This window comes from Cyclopterus lumpus, chromosome 5 (genome assembly GCF_009769545.1).
Source record: "Cyclopterus lumpus isolate fCycLum1 chromosome 5, fCycLum1.pri, whole genome shotgun sequence".
Lineage (NCBI taxonomy): Eukaryota > Metazoa > Chordata > Actinopteri > Perciformes > Cyclopteridae > Cyclopterus > Cyclopterus lumpus.
In genome coordinates this window covers 16,315,118-16,333,641 of record NC_046970.1, presented here as the reverse complement: position 1 = coordinate 16,333,641, position 18,524 = coordinate 16,315,118, and the positions used below count along the sequence as shown (strand labels likewise).

The window sequence follows — 18,524 nt, the reverse complement described above, 5'->3', positions numbered from 1 at the left end:
TGACGAAATAAAATCATTGTGGTCATGAAGTTCCATCAGCTAGTGTTGTGCAATTAACTGAAGAGGAAGCGACTCGAGGACATATTCAAACAAGGAGCAATAACTCTGCTTTCTAGATGAGACAGCATTTATGTTATTTAAATGAATGACCGCACACATACACACACACCATGTGGCGTTTTTGTCAGCGACCCTGGAGACAGCGACAGGATGACACGCAACAAAGGCCACTGCTGGAACTGAACTGGGGATGTTTTGTAATGTGTCTCTTCAACTAACAGGCCACCTGAAGAGACGGGGCACATGTTTTGAACTTCGCCAACAGACAACTTTTTGGGGTCTTTTAATTTTTATTTTTTAAACTTTATTTTTTGAATTAAACAGTTGAATGGAAATGCACTCAGTAGCTCAGCTGGAGCATTCAGGTTAAATGTGCCAATAAAAGACATGGCATTATTTGTGAAATGCATAGCATTTCTCAGGACCTTCCTTTTATGTATTCTATATTTTCAGTGAAATGAGAGTCAATAAGACGTTTGTGAAGTTAATATAAACGTTCTCCCTGTCCCAAATGGCCAGCCAGGGCAGCTAGTCGAGCATCAGGGTCGTGAGCATCTGTGCAGTTATCTTACTACAAGTCGCTAATGGCCAAGCGCCAGAAGCCCATCTGCCTCTGCACGGTCGAAATAATACTGCATGCTCTTCTGCTGCATACATCCACTTGACCCAACGAGGCTGCTAGACAAAAGGCAGGGTCACCCCCAACCAGGTACGTGTCAGCACAGATCCTGGGCCGAGCCTCGTGCACTAATGCCACATGACAGGCAGGGGACAAGCAGATAATGCTCAACAATCAGGCGGCTGGTTGTTGAGCAGCGTGGCATGGTCCTCAGATGGAGTGTTGGGGGTCCGGGCCTGCAGCGAGGAACTGCTTATTTGTCTGACAGGCTTTGTGCTCACTTAACAAGTGTGGGAGTTTTGCACCAAAGACTGAGACAGGCGTGCATAACCATAACACTGTTGTTGGTCCACCACTTGAATCAAGAATAAAATATCTCAACAACGATTAGATGGAACCCAATGAAATTCTGTATGTACATTCACTGTCCCAAGAGGATGAATCCTAGTAAGTAGTGATTCCTTGACTTTTCTTGATACCACCATCAGCAAGGCTTTACTTACCCTTTAATATAATTCGGCATCTATGGGATGGATTGGCACACTATTTTGTACAGACATTGGTGGTTCCCAGAGGATGTACACTAAAGAACAAAGGGTGATAGAGCGACCATGAGGTTTATATTTGTGGTTTTTAGTGAAAGGGCCGATTGAATAAAATAATTATTGAATGGATTAATATAAAACATCCTTCATGTCCCTTTCAGGATGACGTAGCAAAAACTACGTTGCTTTATGACCTAAAACTTGCCAAACTTGTGACACTCATCAGCCTCCGCTGTACTTAGTGTTCAGTGCTAATCTGCAAATGTTAAGACTGCTAACATGGTAACTAGCCTAAGTTGATGTACATGGTAAACATTATATCTGCTAAACATAATGATATGTTGCCGTCATTGTGAGCATGTTAGCATGCAGATGTTTGCTTCACAGAGAAAACATGGCAGCAGACTCTTACTTTCTTATTCTCAATACGGTACGGTATCATTTCTGGCTAAACTTACTTCTTTACCGTCTTTGACGAGGACTGTAGAGATATCCAATAAAATATAAATATTTAGTTCAGTCTGCCAGTCTGTCTGTTAATGGGCGCTTACATGGACGTAGAAGGCATTTTTCAAAACATACTCCCTAAGGAGAAGTTCTTTGCAAACAAATCAAACATAAAATTCCTCCAGTAATCCATTCCATTAGGGTCTGACTGTGCACCGCAGAACCAGCAGATCAATATGGCATTGACCTCAGCAGATCATTCTGATGGTAATTACACTCAGATCACAAACTCTGCATTTCCAGTCACTTTAGCTCTGCAATCCCAAGCTTGGCTAAGAAAAATAAATTAACCAGCAATGTACTCTGACGATTCTTGAGTATATTCTCAAACAAAAATAAACACATCGATATTCTCTGCCTAGTTATTACAGGTAACTTCTGAGCTTATTCCTTTGGAGCAACCGAGAAACAATATTATGTTTTCTCCTTATAGCCCGGGTGAGAGCAGCTTGAGCCCCACAAATGTGAGATGTTTTTGCTAGTGTTTTACTTTTTGGGTTTGGGCCCAGCACTGGCTCTGCTTATACTAAGTATCATCTATCCCTGAATCCTTCACATAACAAGCAGCAGTGTTATCTGTGTGTTTCTGAGTCTTACTTTAGTGAGTCTTTTGGCAGCATGATGAGCTTCATGGTGTGCAAGAAATGACTGCAAGCTGATATTCTGACCGCATCACACTCGATCTTTTCATTACAACCATCTTTTGTCAGTACCTCATTCAACCGTAGCTGTTTTTATATTCTTATTTTGGTACATTTAAAAGCATGACATTTAATACAGCCTGATACCAATACACTCACACAAAAGGACCCATGTACACAAACACAGATTTAATGCAAACATTCAATCAAACACAGCAGGAAAGTTTGGTGAGAGCTGCAGGACGAAAAGAGAGAAGGAAGACCAACTGGTGAGAATAAGCTGCCTGGGTGCTGTGAGACAGAGTCCATGTTAACTTGCCATTTGCTGTCTGTCTGTCTATTTGACATAAATGGGGGCAGACGAGTGGAGAAAACAAAGTGGGGGATGATGACTGTCAGTCAAGGGCATTCATCTTTTCTAAGTGGGAGAGTGGCTGTATGAGGGGAGATGGTGTTAGAGGGAATGGAGGGAGTTGGAGCAAAGGGCTGAAGTGGGGGAAGTGGTGGCAGAAAAGAACGTTATAGAGCATTGTTATGGAAATAGTTTGATTTTGGAACATATTCAAGCTGTAATAACTGCAGTAAAAAGATAATATTATTATATAATTATTTTCGGATTGCCTTTGAGCTTTCGCAAGATGAAACATATTTCATGGGTTGTTTTTACTTTTGCAATTCATCACCATATGCCATCTGTCTTGTTTCTCGGTCGAAGGGTCTTTGTGATAACTAGACAAAGTGAAGGCTGGGCTTTTCGGAGCTGGGAGCTGTACATCACACAGTTGCAGAAAACAGCAAACAGGTGCAGAAGTGAGTAATCTCACAGGGCAGCAGTCAGCTTCGACCACCATCAGCATTGGAGTTTAAAACAGTGACTTCAAAATGTGACCAGAGGAATGTTGCCTGTGATGGACTTTCCCAGCAGGACTGGCCTGCATTAGAGTGGGCTTCACAGAAAATAATTACAGGCTAAAACATCCATTTACATTCCAATAGGTTAAAAATGTGCTTTGAAAGCAAAAAAATGTCATTCAAGATGAAACATGTTGGCAGCCATTACAACTTAAATGGATAATGTGAATTGTCTGCTACGGGCGGGCCCCACTCTCTCATCCCAGCCTGCAATTAAAGCAAAGCTACCCAAGGTCAGGCTGACTGACAGGCCGACAAACCTATAGATTACTGTCTGTCTGTGTAATCCATGGCCTTTTTACTCCCTTCGCTGACTGACGCTCTCACCCCTCCCATTTAAAACACCAGCGCCTGTTGATTTGACTGCTTTCATGTTTGATGGACAGGTGGGACATCCTACCCCGTGACCCTGCGACCTTCTTCTCACCCGTGACCATAAGGGGCGGTATGCAGAGTGTGGCTGCTTTGAGGCAGTGGGGAAAGGATATTTGAATGGCACTAGTTAGAAGAAATTCATATTAATAAAGGATATGTTTCCCCAAATGTAATTGTGGGGTTGAATGATGAGGTATTGCAGACAAATGAGGCATAAATTGCAAAAGCTTTGAAGAAGAGGCAGAAATAGTAAAATATGGATTAAATCCTAAAACTATATGACATGTCTGCCCAACACAAAATCCCATCAAGGCATCTAGTTCTTGTAAACTCTTCATGCCAATTTCTACACACCAGGCATGAAATGGGCAAATAAGACTGACACCGTGTTCAGATTTCAGTCTAGTCAAATACCAGCAAATCTAAAATGGTAATTTCTGTGGCACGTTATTGTTGGCAGTTCGGCTCAGGGAGATTTAGTATGCACACAATAGGAGATAGATAATTGTTGAAATGACTTTTCCAACAGTTAAAAAGTCATGGGGCAACAGGACAGAGTCTTGTAAGCACATCTTTACAGTAGGATCCAGCTATTTGTAGCTATTTGCTTCAGGCTCACATTACACTACACTGCACTACTAAAAGCAACGCCTCTGTACCTAAACATCCAGGTGGAAGATGCTCAGATAGCTCTGACAAAAGAGTGTATTAGCTGGAAGTACCCGTTTTGATTGGAGAATGAGAGAGAGAGAGAGAAAGAGATATAAAAGAAAAAGGAAGAAAACATCAGTTAGGAGACAACATGCGTGACAGAAAGCAATCTTAGTCACAGTCCTTCCATCCGTCCTCACATGTGGTGTTGAAGGAGGCCGGTGATTGCACGGACACATGGAGGCTAAAACCCCTCTTATCTTACGCCGTCATACCTTCTCATAAATCAGCACTTAGCCATCCGCTCTGCACTGATAAGGCAACCAAACAGACTGATCCACAGCAGAAATAGTGAGATAGAGATTGTTCCTTTTTGAGTGCCCTCTCCTGCTCTCTCTCACACTCCCTTCTTCCATCTTCGCTATCTGTTTTTTCATTCATCAGATCTGAGCAGAAGACAAGTTTCTATTTCTCCTGGGGGCTTGTTTGTTTGCAGCTTGCCATATTTTCTCTTGTAGCTTTTCCAGCATTCGTCTGCTTATGATCATCTTAAGAGCCAGTGAATCTTTTATAACAGTCCCACAAGAAAGAGTTGGGAGTGCTGAGAAATTATCTGTTGATCGTCTCGCAATTAAACATTAATACAAATGTGGCGACAAGGCTTTTATTTTAACTGAATATGCCAGTTGGATTACAGGACTACGGTGAAACCAAAAGTGTGTCGAGGACAATCCAAATCATGATGCATTAAATAGGTCTAATACGATGATGACATCTCACCTAGTTTCCCCAAAAGTTAAAGAAAATATCCTTTACAACAACGTTACCCTGTTTTAATTACTTGGTGCCTTGTTTATTAAACAAGAAATTGAGGCCCTTTCAGACATGACGATAGTTGCTGAGGCCTTTACATGTTTAGAGGTTGAGTATTTAACTGTATCACCAAACCCAGTGAACTGCACACCTCATGCTCCTGGAAAAGCTGTGCAGTGATGCTGCACGCTTGAATATATTGACAGTTGGTCAAGAAGTAAGAGTACAACTCATCTGCAGAACTTGAGCATACGTCACTGCACACACTTTCAGATATAATAATATCTTTGCTACCACAAAAATAATATGGCTTTTAGTGACGCAGAACAATCCTGTTAAATACCAACAAACAGTGTGGTGTGGTTTCTGCTGTTCTTGGGGTCCAATTAGCTTGAAACGCATTACAATGGCTTGTGACTAATTAATCATGCATAGATGGTTTAATAGGACAGTGTAATCTGGCCACAGTGGTGAAAAGGTACATTTCACGCTGTGCACCAGTTCTTTATGTGTGTGACATTGGTGCAATAAAAAGCCACAGACTAATGAATTCCAAGTGTTTTATACTTTCTAAATGCGATTAAACTTGAACAAAGCATCATTTAGGTGGGAGATCTTCCCCAATGTCAAAAGACACTTTTTGTTTCCTCTGTGATTCTCAGACGAGTCGACCACATTAAAACTCGATCCGTCAGCCGTGGAGTAAAAATGTGCCAGGAGGTGCCGCTTCCTATAAGCTCACTGCGTGGCGGTCTATGGTCTTCCATCATTGTAGTGCAGCGGAGCACATGGTCCAGAGGAGCACATCAATTCATCTAACATGAAATCCTACAGAACATGAAAGCCCCGGATCACAGCCGAGCTTTGAGTGATGACTGTTTCAGCATTTGTGCCAAGCGGAGGAAAAGTGAGAGACGAGAATGTTGAGACATAAAGAGAGAGTGAGCAGAGGGAGGAAGAGGACGGACCGGGATGCTTTGAGCGTTAAAGCTGTGCCAATGTGCCACTCCCCCTCCGCTTCGCCAGGGACATGAATGAAGTAAATGAATGATGGACCCAGCCCACACAAACGCCCCTCTTCTATTGAGACCAAGCAGTCCATTCACAGGGATGAGTGAGGCGTCGACACCAACAACAACAATAACAACAGCAACATAGGAGGCCCTTGCTCCTATTTCTCATTCATACATATGTATGCAGTCACACAGACACACATGTGGCACAGATACGATGGACAGCACTGCCAACATACCATTAGGGACACCTAGAGAAGGTTCCTGAGAACAGGGCTGATTAACAAAGCGTGGAGGCAAAGGGGCGTGAACGGGGCAGGCACAGAAAAAGAGAATCTTGGCATCACGTCAATGCAACCGCCACAATGATCAGGGATGAAAGGCCATCTCCTCCCTTCCACAATCAGCACATTATCAGGAAGCCCATCAGTGCATGAACCCAGAAAACAAGGGCTGGAAACCTCATGTTCCACCACATTCTGCCCTTCCTCCTCCTCCGCTTGGCTGTTGGCTCTCTTGTTCTTCCAGGACGGCATTGGATGAGGGGGGTTCCCGCCCACACTGGAGGGAACTCACTCAGAGGTCTGACCTTCAAACTCAGGCATTACTTTCCCAAAGCCACAGCAGCTAATGGAACGTGGGGAATACAAATCTGATTCAAACGAGATCAATCTGACAAGGGAGGCTTTGCTATTTACCAAGCATTTACATCTTGACCATTCAAGGTGGGCTTTGTAATGATGTTAGCATCTGACTGCGTACTCAGTTTTCACCAATTATGCATCCTGTAGAGAGAATGTATGAAGAGCGTACGAAAGCCGGAGAGGGCTAAAGATGAAATACAGCTCTGACAGGAGCAGGAGGAGGAAGAGGAATGTTCTGGCTTCTTAAATCCAATAGTGAGACACCACTACCCTCCCACAGGATCATGGTCAGGCTCAACCACAGGCCTAATTTCTCCCATAATCACATAGACAGCTCCTTGGTCTTCATCCAACATATACTGTTCACACAGAGCGGCTTGATGAACTATGAGTCTCAATCTCCCACACCTGAAATTAAGTTTGAGGTTGCCCAGCTTCTACCTAAAAAACTACTTTGACTTTTAATTTAAGAAAGGAAGCATTTCCCATAAAACGTTGCCAAACTGGCACAGAGTCTGCTACAGCACTTTGATTGTATAAACACTCTGCAAAAAGAAATATTTGTATCTTTGGCTTGACATAATTTTGTATCGTTTATGAATAGGTGTATGGTTCAGAACGCACTTTGGGCTTGTCCAAATATTCCGAGGTGCCGAGACAAACTGTATGACAACATGTGAGTGTGAGTAAAGTCAGCACTTTTCATTGACTCCAAAATCAAACCTTGCGGTGCGAGGTTATTGCCGGGGCTTTGGCATGGAGCTGAACAGGCACCAGCTGAGGTGAACCATCTCCACCGACACTCATACACCGCTAATGGGAAGCAGACACACAATTTGTTCTGAGTAAGCCTTTGTGCACCCACACACATACACCTCTCCCCCTTCTCAAATACTTCCATCTATCCACACTCTGGCTGAGATAGCAAACCTGACACTGATGCCCTGTAGTCCATTAGCACTCTCAGAGAGCACCGTCTGACGCCGCTCTATTGCTCCTTTCACATTTCCCTCCACTCACCCCATCTTCCTGACAGTCCTCACTTTGACTCTTGCACTGCTTATCTGAGTCTCACTGTCTCCCCGTCTCCTTCCCTTTCTCCTTTCCTCCTGGATGATGTCTGAGTTGGAACAAGACAAGCTCATTGAGTTCAACATGTCAGTCCATGTCTATAGGGAGGATAACAAGTAACTCATGTCCAATTCAGATAACATTAATGTGATGGGGCCGCCAAAACCCCCCCCTTAGACAGGTGATACCAACAATAGCTCCACAATAGCTCTCCTCCAGCCGGTCTGCTCTGATGTAACGTCAGACACGCCTAAAACAGCTTGTTTTGTCTGATCATTTCACAACCAAGTGGTATTTAATTTGTAAAGATATAAACATCAATTCATTTTTACTTGATAAACCACTTTGAGAAACAATCCAATCGCCTTCCCAAAAACATTGTTTCAGAACTGCTGACCTAATGTAACTTGAAGTCTTTATGAATAAATCTGGAAAATTCTAAATGACCGTCATCCACACAATTAACAATAGTTATTTTATATTTAAAAGAGTTACAATCAGAGATTCAGTATTTGTACTTGCATTTGACAGAACCCAGTTTGGCAGTCACCGACAATTGATGCGTCACTCCGAATGCAAGAACCTAAACATTCAACATGCCCATTGTTTGCAGAAATGTACAATGCCACCATTTCTTCATGGCGACAGGGCAAATAATATGTAAACAATTATATTCTCTGTCTACCAATATCGTAATATGGAAATAAATGACCATTGATTCTACTTATTACCTTGGACCAGATATTAGATTCAAGCCAACACCAAAGTAGCTTTGCAACGCACACACACACACATGCACGCACACGCACACGCACGCGCACACACACCACCCAAGTGTTCACAATCGCCACCATATGAACAAGGTCAATGACACTGCATTAACAGGATCCAACGCTGACAGACAAATGATAATAATTGATAGCTGTCTGAGTAATAAGTGGAGAGGTGACCTTGACCTGCCGTCTCCTTAATTTCAGGCTACATCTGGAGAGCATGTCCAGTCGGGCGAAGCCTCAACACCACTTATTCGCTCATTTAAGTCTCAAACCCTCCCCAACACTTTCACAAGAGTGCACCGCAGCTTTATAACGGTCTATTGTTTTAGCAAATTGATTTAGTAGTGTTTCTTAACTCGGCCTGGAAGCCTCCACGCTGCTTTACTTCAGGATTTCCTGAGAGAAGAAGAGACAGCAGACATCAGGGGAAATAAGCACAATGCTGTGATTACGTCCCGCATCTCCTCGATGGAGTGAATCATTTGAACCCGATTCGGGTTTGTGAGGAGTGACAGGTAGACCCTGCCATGGCAACCAAAGCAAAGCGTGTGTCATATGTAGCGCTTTACAGAAGATCTGCAAGCGCGTGAGCACACGCATACACACAAACATTGCAGACATAACCATATGGACTTGACATGAATAATAAAAAGATTCTATCGCTTTCCCCTCACTTTGAATATGCAGAGAACCACCTCTTAAAGCCATTACTCGCTCTCTAATTCTGTCTCTAACCACAACTGTCATCACGTCGTTTGTCCTCCCCCCGGCCTCCTGAGGTTGATCACAGCATGCATAATAATCTGCCTCTAATAATGATTAAAATCACACCTCAACAGTTACGGGCTGTGTTACAAGCCTGACAGAAAACAGTCGCACAGACTTCACAAAACCACTTTAACTGCACAAGCCAATCACGTTTCTCCAACATGAGAAAGAAATGACATCTGTCTGATGTACCACTGTGGCTCAAGTCTATTTTTATACTGTCTGACACATTTCGATCTTAGAAAATGGCTGCAACGAAGAGACACAAAAACACACCAGAATGCACTGTCTATCACACGCCATAGTGTTTGTCACACCCTGCTGAGCGTTGCCCCCCTTTAGACAGCAGACAGGGATTGGGAGGGCTATTTTCTTTAGCCTGCCAAAGCATCTCCCGTAAGTAACTTATCATGTACACAGATGATCTGACAAAAAAAACTACTAACAAAGAATGTTATAAAAGTAAAAGTCCTGATCTTTTAAAAATTAAACATTTCATAATTTGGGCACACAACACCAACAGCAAGCAGAAGCTAATGATAATAGTTGATAATAGATAATAGATAAAACATGCAGCAGTTTAGATCAGGTTAGTTTCTGATTCTGCCTCAATTTTAGATGTAATCAGCAACTATGGCAACGGGCTTAATTCTCCAGATCAAACCAAAGAAAGAAACGTTAGTTCTTAGAAACAACGTTGAAATAATTCAAACATATGATAAACTGTAGTGTTGGCATATTATCAAGACTTCTGTGCTTCTAGTTGAAGAACATTGTGGGTAAAAGAAGAAAACAATATGGGAATGCTTACAGTGCTAAAGAAAAACTAAAACAAAATCATAATCAAGAAGCTTCTGCCGCTTCTATGTATATCATGGTCACTTGAGTTGTGATAAAAGGAAGCACATGGTGATAAAAACCAATATCAAGTCATTAAGACACCTCCCACAGTGGAAGAAAGGTTTATTCTGAAGAGGCTGAATGAGTAGTTTCATTTAGATGTAATGCATTCCTTTCACCACAAGGGGAGATTCCAGCATTAACAAGTGCTTAGGCATGGGCTCTGCTTGCCAGCTCAGAAGTAATATTCAAATCGCAGAAAAGTCATTTCGATCTCGAGCTTTTCACTGGGAGCAACGATTTGTATGTGCATGTCGCTCTGCAACACCATTAAGGAGTGGGGAAACAGCAATTTACTGAGAGAAAAGGCCTACACAGTGAATGGAGACATTATTTCCTTTCAAGCCTGATTTAGGTGAGCACTGCACTTACTGCACGTTTGCAGAGGCAAAACCTTTCTGTGCATGTATCCACCCACACCTCCCTTATAATTCCCTTGCCCCCTCACCGGTGTGCCCTACTCTCAAGGAAAAACTGGGCACTTTATAGACCCCCCCTCTCCCCTTTTGAGTGTACTAAATCAGCTGCTGTGGCGGCAAACCGGGTGCTCTCGTCCCTCACCTCACACTGCCAACCTCTTATCAACAAGCAAATAGAGTAGGTGTGAGTGTAGAGTGAAGGTAGAGGAGTAGGACGATGAGGCAGAGGGAGATAAAAAGAGAAAGAAACAGACAGGAAGGACACTATATTTAGCACTGGAGCTGTCGCCTTCTGTTTTTCTCTCCTGAATAATCATAGTTTGACAGCATGCATCCTGCAGAGTAGAGGTTGCCCACCCCCTCCCCTCTTCCATCAGCAGCATCATCTCTGGAGAGAACGTACAAAAGTATTGTAATAATTGCTGCGGGCTTGCGTGCCACAGCCACCACACATTACTCTGTGGAAACATTTTTTGCAGTGACCTGACATTCTCTAATGGAGATAATAGGGAAGGGAAGCAGCTTTGGACTAGTTTTCCAACAGGTAGAATGTTGCGTGTGTGATGCGTGGCAAGAGCACAAACTGAATCTAAGTACTGCATGTACGAATGAGCGGCAACGTGACCAAAAGACATTTAGGAAAAAACATTCCGCCATCCATAATTTCACATTATGGATGGCACATGTAGGAGAGAGACAGTAAAAGGGTGTGACAAACGTGCTACACTGATGTACCTATGATGATTATCTGCTGGGAAAGGAGTAAACAAGGACAGCTGGTAGGTAGAGGGGCGCAGAGGATTTGAATTAGATAACACCGTATGTGCACAATGGACTTTAGCCAGTGCAAAAAGCTTATTTGCTTTTGTGGAAAAAACACACCCATTTTGCTGCTGGTTTTCGGCTTGTTTCTCAAACATAAACGCACACTTATAATTTTGTTTGGAATAAATGTTTTTTGAAATTTTATTTCCCAAAGCTTTAATTTGTTACATTACTTTTCTTCCATAGCCCCATTGCATCTTCCTGATCACAGTATGTCCATTTACAAAGAACATGTCAATATGTCAACGTTTGGGCATGTTGACCACCTCTATACTGCATATGAATGTCCATCAGGCAACATAATAGCATAAGCATCTCACACTGTATTTGCTTATTAATTATCATTGTGTATTACCCATAATTTAACGATTCAATAGTGCAAAGTAAGTTTCACCATGCAATGCATGTCTCATTATGTTTAACATATCTGATGATGCATGTCATATAATGCACTGTAATGTTTACCGTGGTCTGATAATATGGCTTATTAATGACACAATTTTTGTTGCTGAACAGCAGGAGTGTTTGTGTCTGGGTTATGAGAACAAGCAATTTATGATGATTCATGATAATTAGCATATCACAGTAGCTGGTTCAGATGAAGACAATCCAAGCAGCTCAGGGATACGGGTCTAAATTGTAAAAAATGCTTTTATTGTATTGTTGTAAATCTGTGGGATTGTTGCAGGTGAGCACCTTGTCACTCAGGACTTCACTGGCCAGACTAAAGATCCATCCAGGGTCGCCAGAGGTCATGTGCTAGCAGGATAAGCTTTCAGCAGCTCATTGATTGCGGCAAGGCTCGGCTGAGGCACTTTGCTCCGTCTCCAATAATATATACCGTCTATAAGAAGTGAGGAGGCTGGGTGAGGTGCAAGGAGATACACTTTGGTATACCTCTTAAAGTCTGGAGAGGTGTAATATCTCAGGGCACGACAAGGAAAATTATGAATACAAATATTTTGTATTCCAGCTGAGGAGTCAAAAGGCCATCCACAGTACAGGACCACCTACATGGAGGAACTCCACACTCATAGTTCTTTAGGAAGACAAAGGGCCTCTCTCGTGCACTATATATATATATATATATATATATATATATATATATATACACACATAAATCTGCCTATAGAACATAATCTGTGGAAGCTTAGGTCTATTGTTGGAGAGAACAAGCAGTCAAGTTCAAACTCAGTAGCAGCTCCTACTTGGTGGAGGGCATTTTGCCATTCCTGATGTTAACCCTGAAAACTGTCAGGAGAGATGAGCCGATAGTGAAGTCTTTGTTCCGGCGTGACAATCATTGACGCATTGCGTGGGAAACAAAGAGCGTGGAGGAAAGTGCAGAGGCTGGAGTAACCTTAAGATCGTCCCTGAGAATCACGGGACTGCCTGGCTTTGTCTGGCTTTCTTCCCAGAGCTAACTTTATACCCAGGTGTTCCACTGAGGACTAAAGAGGCCGGAGAAAAACAAAGTTAAACACTTTCAAATGGGCCAGAGGATTAGCGCAACAAGCTATTACTTGTTAATATGGTGCCATTCTCCCACCGTTTGAGGGCAGTTAACCTCGGGTGTGACTGGCTTCTGTTTGAAGGGTCACAACCTCGCAGAGCCCCACGCACTAAAATAGCACGTGATTATAGACCTTGTTTTAAAGTAAATATAGGCGCTCTCAGCAGCTGATCTAAGCCAGCCTCGTTCAGTCTTTTATGAGAAAGAAGAATACACCTACATAACGGTGACTGGTTGTTTATGGAATATGATCTATATATCTAATAGCTATATTATTTTAAAAAGTAATTTATTTCCGTGTGTGTGTGTGTGTGTGTGTGTGTGTGTGTGTGTGTGTGTGTGTGTGTGTGTGTGTGTGTGTGTGTGTGTGTGTGTGTGTGTGTGCGTGTCTCTTTTGAAGCCTGGGTTGATGATCTATCCCTACAAGGTTTGAATGGACATTCCTTTGGTTTCAGCCTGTTTGCTCACTCCGTCCTTATCACAAACACACTCAGTAGCTAATTTAGGAACCTCAAGACACAAGTATCTACTTAGGTGGCTTATGGTTGTTTAGTTTTAAGTATTCTGGTGGTGAAAATGTACTTACTGGGTTGCTTTTTTGTTTTTTTATTTGAGAATCCTGCAGACAAGGAATTAAAATGTTGAATAATAATTAACAAACAATAACAATGAAAACTACAGTGCAAAACACATTATAGTATATTCCATCTTATTTTTTGAATAAGGGCAAATGATTGAACAATTCATATTAATACAACTATGTACAAAATAGAAAATAACTACTGGTTCAAGTAATAATTCAAATACCAAAGTGCAGGATTTCCCTCTTCACCTCCTGTGTCACTGTGATGTTACATATCATCTGATTTGTTCAGGCTTTTATGCATGAACATCATTTAGCTTTCAGTTATGAAGAGTTCCAGAAAAACTGTACAAACGGTATAAAATAAACAGATGGAAAGTAGTGATTCATAAATGGCAGAATGGAAATTTACGGTAAAGGTTTATAGCAGATGATCACACTAAAATGCAGTTATAATACTGTATTTGCCATAGGAGATATTATATTTTTCTCTTGGGGAAAATGTGTGTATCTACATGCATATAATCCCTTGTCTGTTTCTTTGATATAGGGCAAATAATTGAAAAGCAAAGACAAGCTTTGAATTTCATCCAAAAGCAGTAACATCTTGTCTAAGAGCTTCATAAAATGCAAATAATCAGATGAAAGTGATACTGTATAACCATAAATATGTGAGGCTGGGTCACAGACAGAAGCAAACTACGCAATTAAAGAAACTAAATACTCGTTTAGCTGTTACAGTTGGCAGACTACATTTGTAGCTCGTCTACTCGATCCGTTTTATTATCAAAATTGTAATGCTTATTAAAAATGTACTTTGAATATGTTATTAGAAGGCCCTTATTACAGCAAACCTGTGTGACAGCACTAGACTGTTATCACACAAACTAAAGCCAAGTATTTGGTTAAGTACACTTGCACATAAAAAATTAATAAAAGCACATTACGCAGCTATTCCCAGCAGTACGGTGCAAAACCAATACAATTAGGGAATGCACAGCCTCAGGTGTATTTCTATTCTCCAGCTATCTGAAGTTGCTCTGTGAGGCATAAAGTAACCTCTAAAACTAATTAAAAACCAAAAGGAACTCGATTAAAATAAGCAGAAAATAAATTAACTCTCTTCTACCAAGTATATGTGAGACCAGTGGAGGGTGAAATCCATCTTGATGAGAGAAGAAGATGGTGAGAAAGAAAACTAATAGGTAAGCATGTACCGGATCAAGAGAGCTTAGCAAAAGACCATGACATGAAGTCACAACAAACAAATGCAAGCTAGTTAGTTATTTCTGCTATTCCAGTGTTGATTAGATATGACTAGAGACACATGACAGATTGTAGATGCCATGAAAAAAAACAAAAAAACATTTTACATATACGATTTCAATGCCATGATTAGCAGCTCCCATTCAGTGTTTCTATGTTAAAACTCAACACAGAGTTGATATCTTCAGTTTGGCGACCTCGTGACGGATCCTTATTAAAATCTACTTCAGAGGTGGGCCTACTGTAAAACCTCAAGAGCTTTCCAACGACACAGTGGACACGATGGCTACACCGACGCTGGAATGACAAAACACCGGAGACCGCACCACTGAGACCTATTTTAACAGGACAGTTCAACACACACACACACACACACACACACACACACACACACACACACACACACACACACACACACACACACACACACACACACACACACACACACACACACACACACACACACACACACACACACACACACACACACACACACACACACACACACACACACACACACACACACACACACACACACACACACACACACACACACACACACACACACACACACACACACACACACACACACACACACACACACACACACACACACACACACACACACACACACACACACACACACACACACACACACACACACACACACACACACACACACACACACACACACACACACACACACACACACACACACACACACACGAACACACACACACACACACACACACACACAGGGCCTCATGTGGCACTGGTAAACATTCATAACATGCTGGATCTGCCCTGAGTGTGTGTGCCCAGCCAAGTGTTAAATCAGACTTGATTTCAGAAGGGAGCCGAGGTCGCACAAAGGCCTGTTTGAGGAACTAATGGCAGCCAGGCGATTAAATGAAGACATATTCTCTGGTTCTGAATAATCAGGACAATCAGCAGCACATCCCCTCATCCTTCTCCTCACGACATACAATCAAACTCTCTGTGAGGCAGTAAAGGAATTAATGACATGGCTTGCCAAGCTCTGAATTCAGCTAGTGCCAATAGTTTACCCACAACAAGACCAAGAACTAAAAGGCTGATGACAGAAACAACCATCACTCTGGTGATTAAATCTACATCTCTGTGTAGGGAAGCACAGAACACAGATGTAGCAAGTATTGGGAGGGCCTTACCTTTGAAGGACAGGAAGACCCTGGGAGCGGAGAGGGGCTCGTTGGAGGCGAGCAGCGCTGCCCCGGACGATAAGGCCAGCAGGGCCAGTAGCCAGCACAGTTTGTCCCACAACATCGTCCCTCTGTTTGTTAACAGAGCAGAAGAAGAGTCCAGGAGCTAAGGGACAGACGGCGATGAGCATCGGTCAATAAGCCAACAGCAGCAACCAATTTCAGCCACTTAGCTACATTGTGTCGTCTTAATAAAGCTTTTTGGTACTGAAGTCATACACCAACAACACACATCATCAGGCAGGGACAGACACACAAAGCTAAAACCGGGATCTGTTATGTAACCTTTTATAGGTGCCATGCTTGTACTGTAAATGATGGTATACAGGCTTAACATCTTAATTATATTAGGGTGTGCCATAGACCAAGTAACTTAACCTCTACAATAACACCGGACAGTTGTAGGAGTCTGGAAAGAAACTCTGCTGGTTCAGCATTGGTTCCCTATGATTAGGTTTTATGATGAATCTCTCATTGTAATAATGCTTCTCTGCTGTTATTCTTGTGTGTGTGCTTCTGTGTGCTGGAAGAGCAAACACAATGGATGAACGGAGTCTCCTTCCAGCTGGAGAAGGAGGAGCTGCGTGCACCTCCCTACTCACTTTTCACATGGACACAAAACGTGTTTGTGAAAGCAGACAAATACCTGGTCAATAAATAATATCACTATTACATACAAAGAAGTGCATTTCACCACGCAGACGCATCGTTAAGCCTGGTGCGCGGCACATGCGGGTAGATTAGCCACAAAGGGAGCTGAAGTTAATAATATCTTCATAAAAAGGATTTTAAGACGTTATCCGCGTGCGGATGAGGTGGCACAACTGTAGAACACCAAAAAAAAAAGAAGCGTGTACAATGAATTGACCGCGTGCGTTTGGAGAACATAAACTAGTTTAGCGCGAGGTGTTTTGTCCATGCAATTATCCGCGCATCTCGTAAACGTGGATTTAAGTCTGAGGTCAATCTGACAGTCAGGATTTAAGATCAAGTTCCACATTGAGCCCCCGAAGGCACAACTTCAAAAGCAGACCGACCGTTAACCAAAATAAAGCGTGACTGGGCTTTGAGTTATGAGGACATGGACACGAACCACGTGCCATTTATGAGAGGATTTGAGATAGTGAAAAGTCAGGTTGAGTGCTAGTTAGACTACATTCGATCACTGAGCATGAAGCAGATTGTGAAGATACAGCATCACGTGCAGCCAAAAACTTTCAGAGCTTCATGCACGTTGTCCACCAAACACGCACACCTATTATTTGAAGTATTTGAAATGTGTATTTTAGAGGATTGAGATCATTTAAAAACTACCTCCCACGCGCCAGAGAAGATCCGCCAAACACATAAACATAGGTCAACTGAAGTCTGTTGTTTAAAATAAACTGTTCTCAATATTCAGACATAAAATATAAGACATTTTGACAGAACATTTAAGATATATTTTAAATATTACAGCCAACATTTTGCACATGAAGCATGCATCATTCTTTTGGACTCCTGGCTTCCTACTGTTTTATAAGGACATCTGCCTCAATACAGACAATGAATCGGACTTGTATCAAAACATCACTTGCATTATGACATACCTTCTAGTTCCGTCCAGTGAATATTGTGTTAAAGCTGGTCAACATTTAAAACCATCCACTCCAGATCCTTTGAGCTCCTCTGTCCGCACGCAGGAGTGAGTGTATGACTCTATCCGCCGCAGATCCTGCACGATTATCCCCAGAGCCGAACAAAGCTTGGATTTAAATTAACTAGACGCAGCCGCCTTAACTTGAAGTGATCTCTAAATCGTATCAACACATTCAGTATTTTCCACTGAAGGAGGTTCGAAACAAAGAGTTCCCGGAGAAGGGCGGCAGAGAGGAGCGTCTAGCACGCGCAGCGGCGCTCAAGTGTGGAGTGCAGGAAAGCTGCTTCTGCAGGTGGATAGGCTGAGGTCTCCCCACAGTGGACACACCCATGGGGGCGGGGACCTACCTTAGCATCCCTGCGCTCCGCCCCGCCCCAAAATGTAGCACAAAGCAAGTCTGCATCCTCTTCCACTCCACAGGGGCTACAGAGGTAAACTCACTTCAAATGACGAAGAACAAACTATAACCCACTTAGGCAGCTGGCGGAGATGTTCCCTTTAACATAGGAAGGGGGGGTATTTTAAACGTTATACTACAATAAAAGCATATACCTTTCCATTAGAAGAAGAAAAATAAGAAAGAGTTTGTTTTTAAATGTAGTTTTAATTACTTTAAAAGCATTCAGAAACATATTTGCGCTTGCATTGTCATACATTTCTCACTGATGTAACTAATTATCATATCACATCTCTCATATATTTATATTCAGTTTTTATCCTATAAAGTGTTGGAGCACAGTTGC

General features: G+C 42.3%; 1 protein-coding gene across 1 annotated transcript in view; it reads right to left on the bottom strand.

Annotated features, from left to right (window-relative positions):
- Positions 1-18,052, bottom strand: part of sema3fa (sema domain, immunoglobulin domain (Ig), short basic domain, secreted, (semaphorin) 3Fa) — a 49,991-nt gene extending 31,939 nt beyond the window's left edge. The window contains exons 1-2 of the mRNA XM_034533683.1: positions 17,732-18,052; positions 16,092-16,248 (exon numbers count right to left, since the gene is read on the bottom strand). Coding sequence (XP_034389574.1) covers positions 16,092-16,206 — 115 coding nt within the window. The 5' untranslated portion in view covers positions 16,207-16,248; positions 17,732-18,052. The remainder of the gene's footprint in view (positions 1-16,091; positions 16,249-17,731) is intronic.
- Positions 18,053-18,524: the final 472 nt, after the last annotated feature.